This window comes from Pteropus medius, unplaced genomic scaffold (genome assembly GCF_902729225.1).
Source record: "Pteropus medius unplaced genomic scaffold, Ma_sr-lr_union100, whole genome shotgun sequence".
NCBI lineage: Eukaryota > Metazoa > Chordata > Mammalia > Chiroptera > Pteropodidae > Pteropus > Pteropus medius.
In genome coordinates this window covers 20,503,264-20,512,585 of record NW_024342473.1, presented here as the reverse complement: position 1 = coordinate 20,512,585, position 9,322 = coordinate 20,503,264, and the positions used below count along the sequence as shown (strand labels likewise).

The following is a 9,322-nucleotide window of genomic DNA, read 5'->3' as shown; positions in this document are numbered from 1 at the left end:
AGTCCACGATGCCATCAGGATTTGGTCACTACTTCACTTGAAACAGTCCATAAACCACCTATGGCTGACTACCCAATTCGCCAGCTGAGAAATCCAGTCCTTTATATAAAGCATTTGACATACCTATATATTCCTTTTCCTTGAGATCTTTAAATTTTCATTATGCCACTTTCTGGTCTTGTCATTCTCAGACTTCTTTTCCTACAACTCTTTAGATTGGTGTTCCCCAGAAGTCTCATAAATACCTCAGCCTAGACTATCTCTACACACATAGTCTGGGAAAGAGAGAGAGTCATACAATAACTAATGGCCAGCTAATCCTCTCCATTTGGATTTCAGTAGGTACCTCCAAGCGCAGTTCTCATTTTCAATTCCCATTACCCCAAACCTGGCATTCCTTATCTTAGAGGTATCAATATCTAACTAGTGACCCAACCCAGAAATCTGAAAATCAATGTTAATCTCCACTTCTCTTTCACAAGAAATATCACCAATTTTAATACTGTCTCCCTCTTTCCACTCCTGCTTATCAGGCTCATGTCTGTATTGTTTTAAAGACCACCTTCCAGCTTCTAGCTTCACCCTTTCCAACCAATCCTCCAGGCTGCTCCAGTGACCTAAAGTGCAATAAAGCAAGTCCTTGAGCATAAAACGAGGTCCTTAAGATCTGCATATTTTCTCCTTAAAGTGGCATGTCTTCACAGCTCCAAATCAAAGTTCCCTTTGAGTGGCATGTCCTATCTGGTTGACAAATTCATATATCCTTCAAAAGCCAGTTTAAAAACAGTAGTTCAGTTCAAAGGCCACCCCACATATGAAACCTTCCCAAACATCTCCAGACTGAGGCCACTATGTATAATATGCCTCCATACCTCAATTTCATTAATTTTATCTAACTATAAAAGTTTGTGAACTCCTTGACAGCAAGAATTTTTCATTTGTTTCCTCAGGACAGCTTCACAGTGCTTTGCTCATTATAAGCACTAGATACAGTTGACTAAAGACACCAGAAGCAGTCTCATTATTTTATAGACACATTACATTTATTAAGATATATATATGTACGTGTGTGTGTGTATATCACTACCTCAAAAGTAAAAAAAAAAAGCTAACATTTGAAGATTAGGCAAGTTTCATGTTACAGAATATAAAGCTGTAAGCAATGCATACAAAGTTATTTTGAGACATATATAAAGCACACACATTAGAACTTGTGGCTTGCTAAGTGTGCCTCTTTGATCATGCCTCTCCCTTTATCAACAATAATTTTGTAATAAATATACTAACATCATAATTTAGTTGGTAAGTGGAATAGACAAATGAAAATATGTGGGACATCCCAACTGTTTACATGAGCTCTTCTAATTTTAGAGTGAAATTTGTATTGTTTACTCCTAGCTTCCCAAAGTAAATAAATGAAAGATTAAAGGAAAATAATTTCACTTAACTATCTTTTCATACAGACTAAAAAGAAACAAAATAAGCTAAAAGAGGACTTATATATCCTTAACTGATAGGTAGATATTAAACCATTTGCTCAAGTCAAACTGATTACATGAAAATTTCAGCCTGTAATAAGCTATTAACTTAAAATTATATCTTTCAATTTATTCTATATTTTCTGGCAATAAAGTACTTTTACAAATAGAACTTTGGTTTTTTTTTTTTACAAAAAGTACTTTACAAATAGTAACATTGCAAAAAACTTATCAAATGATAAAATACTATCCAATCTATAAATGTTAAAAACTATTATAATAACATGGTGCTATATAAACCGACCTGGGTCCATATGGAGGGGAAAAAGTGTGACCAAAGAAGTGTCTATATATATATCCATCCAGCTTCTCAAACACTCCATCATTATCTACTTGATATTCCTTCATGTCGTTAAGATAATCTTTAACATCATTAACAAAGTCAGTGAAGAGCTTCTGATCATGTATAAAGACACCATGTACGAAAAACTGATTGACGAATTGATCAAGTTCTTTCCAATGATGAAAACTATCCAGTTTTTCTAGTAAGTACCTTTCAATTAATTGTCTAAATTCATCTATCCTTACAGGATTCAACACTTTCATATTAAAAAGGTTAATGGATTCCTGTTGAGCACATTCAAATACACCAGAACAAGCCTTTCTGAAGGAATTATAATTTTCACTACAGCCATGCTCAGCACTGCATTTCTGTGAATTTGTATTTTTTCCAAATTCTTCAAAGTGAATTGGCTTTTCTTTCCTTCCCTCTCTTTGCATAGTAGAGCCTCTACTATTCTGGTTTTGTGTACGTGCCTTATACTGCGGATGTAAATATTCACTGAAAACTGTTGGTTTTTTAGCTGCTCCTTCTTTTGTAGCACCAAATCTTTTATTGCCCTTTTCATCAAAGATATTCTTGGTGGTATCTTTGAAATGCCTGAAAGTGGATTTAACTGAATCTGAGAATTTTTTCAGATTTTCTTTCACAGCTTCTTTAGCCTGCTTAATTTTTTCTTTATGATGCCTCACAAACTCCTTGGTAGAATTCTTCATGGCATCAAATGTTTCCTTAACCGAACCTAAAAATGTTTCCTTTGACTTATTTTTAGCCCTGTGGTTTCCTCTGCTCCCTTTCTTTTTTCCATCAGTTTCTTGTTTTGCATTTTGATCTTTTGCCTCGACATACAGTCTTTCCCACAAATCAGAACGCTGCTGTTCAAAGTTTAGCTTCCGCTCCAGCTCACTGAGTCTTTCCCGTAAGATTTCTACTTCCTTTTTTTCAGTTAATACTTTGGGAGAGTCTGGATTGCTAGAGCTTATCTGCTGAAGTTCCACCCTTAAAGCCATGGTTTTTAGTCTTTCCCTTTCCAGTTCCCGCCTTAGCATCTTTGCTTCTGCCAATAGCGTCTCCCTTTGATTAAGGAAGCTGTGTGTTTTCTGCTTTTCTTCTTTCAAATGCTGCTTAAGTTTCTGATTTTCTGTCACTAACTCTGTACTTGTTCCTTTATCTTCCAGTATTCTAATTTGTTCTCTTAGTTTCCTTAACTCTTCCTGTAATGAAGACAAAGCTTTTTCTTCCTTCTCCAGTGATACTCTTAAATACTGATTTTCTGTATCAAGGCTCTTTTTCTGAGTTTCAAAGGACATCTTCTCTGATTCAGTAACGGTCCAACACCTTGCAAGATTTTCCTTCAATGACTAAATTTTTTTGAAAGAAAAAGAAAGAAAAATGTCAAGTGCTTTAAAAACTGATCTTTAAGATATAATACTCCATAAATGTTTAGTAACTATCTACAGAGACTATCCTTTATGCAGTTTTTCCAATATATAAAAATTAGAAAAAACATATGTAAGAAAATGCACAGCAGAGAGCTATAGCAAAATAAGAGCATAGCATGTTTGAAGAATTTAAAGGCAGAAAAAAAATTAGCTAGAGTTTGGTTTAATCCCTAAGATTCTGAAAATCGAGAGAGGGTGCTTTTGATTAGTGTTTCCCATAATCACATGGTATCTTCGACATTTTCTAGGCCCACTAAGAAGTTAGGAGAAAAGGAGACAGGCTTTCTGTTGATTACAGGACTCCAAGTCTCTCCTGAGACGGCTCCTAGAGAGAATTTAGCCAGGAATAAAGGCTTCGCTGATCTTTGGGTGAGGGAGATTATCTTTAAAAGTAAAATGACATCTAGAGATGACGTTAGGCTTCAAAAAATTCTCTTTAAATTCATTGCACTCTTACAAGGAAAAAATTCAATAATCTTGGTTCCTATTTGAAACATCTTAGTCCTTTGCAAATTAACATCTCTAAGTTCTGATAAATCATATAATTTCTCCTGCGCTTTAGAGGACTTAATCTTGGTAACATTTGTAACTAATTCCTCCAATTTCAATAATCTTTTGAAGGAACTGTTACCAGATTAGCGATATAATTCCAAGGTTAGCACCCTTGATAGTAATCGTGTTCAATCAGTTTTGCAGAATTTTGCTGCAGCTCAAGGCAGCCCTGAGTGGTCTGATTAGGACTAAATCACATAAATGGAAATAAATTCAGCTCTGCCAGCTGCTAGCCTTGGGAAAGTTACTTAACTTTTTTGAACCTCTTTCCAGTCTTTAAAATGAAGTTAATACTTGCTTAATTCACAAGGCTATGGTAAGAAATGAGAAATACTAAATGTGAGATACAAAAGTGACTAGGACACAGCAAGTAATCAACAATTACCAATATTATTATTGATTTCCTAATCTGCACTGTACTTGTATCTGAATAGCATAATAATTATTGGCTAACAATTATTTTATAAAATTTATTAGTACACACCTTATAATCTGTAACAGATCCTTGTTCCTGTTGACATTGGGAAAGATAATCCTTCATATCATTCAATTCATCTTCATGAATCTTTCTGACTAACTGTTGACGCTTCTGAATCTGAATTGTGCCTAAAAATAAAAATTTTTATTAAACATAAATATTATGATTAACTATATTTTAAAACAGATAATAAAATATTTAATCTGCATATATTTAACTATTTAATCCAGATAAGATTGTTTTCTTCAAAATACCAGCACTTCAGTTCTATAAAAATTCTGAATATATAAACAAAGAATAAGTAAAATCTCATGGTGTCACTTGAGTGGTGGTGGATATTTGTTAATATAAATCAGGCCAAGTAGGTTAATATTTTTTTTATTTTTTTTTAGCATACTCCCAGGGACATTTAAGCAGTTCACTATCTTTTTGATTAAAACAAGCCAGGCCACATAACCCTAACAAAGAAAACAATTTATGTAATGTTTTTCATCTTACTATATTGAAGGCACTCAAGTTTGTTGTTTTTGAGAGACCTCTGAGGTACATAAAGTGTTACATTCCTCCAGAGAAAGAAATGAACCATGAAGTCTATTCACAGGTTATAATAAAGAAAAACAAAAATGTATGGTTTTTTCTCACTATATTTTGCCTAAATTATATATCACAAACCCAAAAGGCATGGCAAGGAAAATAATTGGCTAACTGTGATTACCCACCACTCTCAAAGCCAAATCTTAAGAATCCTGCATTGGTTAGGTCTATACTGGAGTAACACTGTCTCTATTCCAGCAGTGATAAAAGAATCTTAAGCCAATCAGGATGCTCTATATTTTCACCTTAAAAAATAAAAATGTTAATTTTCCAAGACATGCTGTTCACATGCTACTACTACATGCTTCATGCATGAGAAAAAAACCACTAAATCAAAAATATGGCAAAATGCATTTGACAACCTTAAGAATACATCTACTGAGTGGCTGAGCATTATGTAAACATATAAAAGAATTTTGTAACAAAAGGATATAATGATAGTTTACTATTTCTTCTCTTACCGCTAAAAAATTAATTTTTAATTTAATACATCTTTAAAAACGAGAAAACTTTTGCCAAATTACAAGCAACTGTTACCAGCGAACAGCTGATATTCTATTAGGATTCACTTCCTCTCTTTAAATTTGGATTTATAAAAGCATGGCCAATTTATTTCAATATTACTCAAAAGAATCTCAGACTTTCTTAAATGTTAAAATAAATACATCTGTAGTTCTCAGAGTGACAAAAAATCTGTTTCTTTTCAAACTGCAAATAAGATGAATTCTTTTGCCCACTGGAAAATAACCTAAAACTATGTGTTGAGATCAGAATTGGTAGTACCATTGCATAGTGTGTTTGATGACTATTTTTATGTGGCCTTTATCAAGCTCACTATTGGAATTTTTACTCCCCTACATCTTCAGCTGCCTAACTATAAAGTGTTACTGCCCGAAGTACAACCTGGCCTTCTGGTCATGTGTACAGGTCTACCAATCTTCATCACATTAACCCATTGTCAGTTTTTGCTATCACTGCTGTAAGACTTCTACAGATAGGAGTCCCAATCTCACCAGAGCTTCCAGCCACTTTATCCAGCTACCTGTTGGGTGCAATGTTTGGGACATCTTCATAGGAAAAAAAAAACCTGAATTTCAACAGCTGCCTAAACCATTCTAGAATAAAGTTGGGTAAAAACAAACCAAACTGGCTATCTATTCGTTTTATCATATAACAAAACTCTTCCCCAGTTAACACCCCCACCTCCAAAAGTAAAGCAGCTAGCACTTCCTGCAATTTAAAAAATAAACCACCAATATTTCAAGTATCCCGGTTCAAAGTCCTGTTTTTCTTTATTATTTCAATGACCCTTATTTCACCAACCTTCTCGCCATCCCACAACTGCTGTGATTGTTAAGGCCCTTGTCAACAAATGTCTAAATTACAAAACATTCCATAGACTGTTCTAATTTTTCCCATACCATTTTCTTTCCTGTACTTTTCCTCTAAAATTACTGCCATCAGGTCACTCTATAAATCAAACTCTCCTACCTGGATTCCAAGATGTTTTACAGTATAATAACATCCTGCATATTCTAACCTTATACTCCATTATTTCTAAATATCAATTCTGCTATAGTCAAAGCAGTCTTCCCACTACTCCCAAACCCAGCAAGTATACTGTCAGGTTATCAGGTTCTCCCTTGATGGAATATTCCCCTTTCCTCCCACCTAGCATAAGACCAGACAAGACTCAAATCCTATCACCTCCAGGATGACTCAGTAAGTGTAGCCTTTGAGCTACAATCTGTGTTTATGCTACATAATGAGGCATCTACTTATATTGTTATATTGCCTGCTAAAGAGCTGGGCAGCCTGTCAATACTTAAAGCAACTTTTTGAAAAATCAAATTAATTGAACTCCACTGATGATTTAGTATATGAATAGTCTACCAGCAAAGAAAAAGGAAGGAAGACAGGTAGGTGCTTCATACATGAAGATCTTTCTTTAAACTTTCATAAACACTTTCAAAATCTGAAGTAATCCCAAATACCTGCAGTAAATTCTTTTACTATCCTCAATGATATTAGTTTTCTTTTCCTTCCAGGATGGGTCTGAAATTCCAGATTTATATGAAGCCAAGGTTGATGAATGTTCTGAGTGATTCACTTAGTAGTATCTTCTTGTTAATTACAAAGCAAATGACTAATTCTAGAGTGTAATGACTGCATGGTGCATGAGAAATTCAAACCAACTCTGAAGTCAACTCAAAAGAGCTCTTCAAGTGTTGCAATTAGTGCCAGAATTAATAAAAAATGTGATGTCCGTTAAATAGTGACCTTGAAAAACTAAGTCATTCAGGTAAGTTTTTGTAAGTTCATTGAACCAATTACTATTTGAACCTACTTCATAGTCTATTACCCAGTCTTTTCATATTCTGAAAAGCTAATTTGAAAAAGTACAGGAAAATGTTTTATTAAATATAATTATTAAAGAAAATTTTACAAGTCAACAAAATCCTAAATAACAGCATTAATTTCTCAATTTTGAAAGCATTCTTCTCTAAATTGACCATTCTGTAAAAGAGTTAAAGGTCATGCAGTTGGTGAGGTTTTAATGGAATTTGGATTGACATTAAATTACTGTCCAATTATTTTTTTAGTAGGAAAAAAAAGATTAAGATAAGACCTTCTCCATTGTTACCTCCATGTTTACCTGTGGGGAAAAAAATCATGCTCAAAAAAACACATTCATTCATACATTTGCTCAAACTAGATAATAAACAAAGTTAAACATATATTTCAAGTCAAATCTCATTACAATCAATTTCAGTGGAGGAAACCAATTTCAAAGGAGGATACAAATTATAGTATCTCAGTATTAAATTCAAGCAGACATCAACAAGGAATCTAAATATTTATTTTTATTAATATGAAATAAGTACAAAAACATTTTACTGACTCTGACTTAAAACAAGTGTTGTCTTCATTAAGTTATTCTAACATTATATTACGTTGAATAATGTATCTTTTCTACAAATCAATATAGGGTACACATAATCCTTCAATCTTTACATAAAGAACACATTGGTAGAAGGAACTAGCCAAACAGGAATATTTCGGAAAGTTAAACTGTGGATTATGTAGGCAAAAAACCTAAAAATAGATAATTTGTGACGCTGACAAGATCTAAGCCATTTGTTTAAAGTGTTTTTTTTTTTTAAATTCTTATAGAGCAGAGTATGACTGTTCAGTTCTCAAATACTCTCTTTTGTACCTTAAAAAAGATTCAATGGTTAGATTCCCAAATGAAAAATACCACCATATAGAATTCCTTTTTCTTTTCACCTAAGAGACTTCAAAAGATTTGCACTAAGACGATAATCAATGTACATAAACACTAACAAGAATAATAGTGCGCAAAGTATAATACTAAACTATAAAACAAATTCTCAATGCATACGAATCATAGAAGCAGCAACAAATGTCACAAATTATAAAGCTTGCATGATACTGGAAGGTAGAAATAATTGGACACCAATTATTGGACATTTCAACTATAACTATTTAAACTGAGATTTAAATAATCCCAATAAAGTCACAATTAAAACTAGTTTGTGATTCTAAATTAAAATGATCTGCCTCATGGTATTTCAGATTTTTAATCTTCCAATCTTTTCCTTTAAAAAAAATACATGTTAATAATCTTTTCATTTCTTAAATAAAACTGCCTAATTTAAGTGAAAACAGCTTTGTGAGATATGTTCAAACAAGTTGTAAGCTTTCCAAAGTCATACATTTAATGACACTAAAACAAATCCCAGAATTCCTCACTCTTAGGAAAGTGCTTCTACACTATGCCATCAGTATATGTATAACAACTTTTCAACACTTACCATAGAAATGTCCAAATCCCATGCTGACTGCAATCACCAGAGCAAGTATAACACATTTATTGAGACCACTACTGAACTGGCGTTTACACAACTCCTTAGAGGGTTCAGTTTCTTGTTCAGCAAGCAGTCGCTCTTCAGATTCTGAACTAGAAACAGTCTTCTTCCTAGCACGGCGTCGTCTAAAGGCAGGACTGGGCTGATGACTGGTTTCATCACTACTTGATTCATCATCGCTAGGCTGAGATGAAAATACTATTTAAAAAAAATGTAGATAAATATTAAAACTTTAGAAAATTTTTCTCAGTAAATATGACTTAAATTAATTAATGCCATCCCTACATGCCTTTTTTTTACATAAGAAAGCCAAAAACAAAAACACAAAAACTCGTTTCCAAGTTTATCAACATAACGCCAAAAGATTTCAACTGTGATACACAAGAATCTGTTAATTATATTCTGTCCCTCTGAAGATGTTTTTTTAAACCTCTCGTAGTTTACACTATTAGAACAATCATTCTCATAGTATATTAAATTTATTTGCTATTACAGCTATAAACAAATACTATCTCTAGAAGGAAAAAAAAAATCTCCTTTTTTTCATT

At 33.2% G+C, this 9,322-nt stretch overlaps 1 protein-coding gene across 2 annotated transcripts in view; it reads right to left on the bottom strand.

Moving 5' to 3' along the window:
* CCPG1 (cell cycle progression 1) overlaps positions 1–9,322 on the bottom strand; it is a 38,930-nt gene that overhangs the window by 1,654 nt on the left and 27,954 nt on the right. For both annotated transcript variants that reach the window (XM_039865529.1, XM_039865530.1), the window contains exons 6-8: positions 8,721–8,972; positions 4,297–4,418; positions 1,783–3,179 (exon numbers count right to left, since the gene is read on the bottom strand). In XM_039865529.1, coding sequence (XP_039721463.1) covers positions 1,783–3,179; positions 4,297–4,418; positions 8,721–8,972 — 1,771 coding nt within the window. The remainder of the gene's footprint in view (positions 1–1,782; positions 3,180–4,296; positions 4,419–8,720; positions 8,973–9,322) is intronic.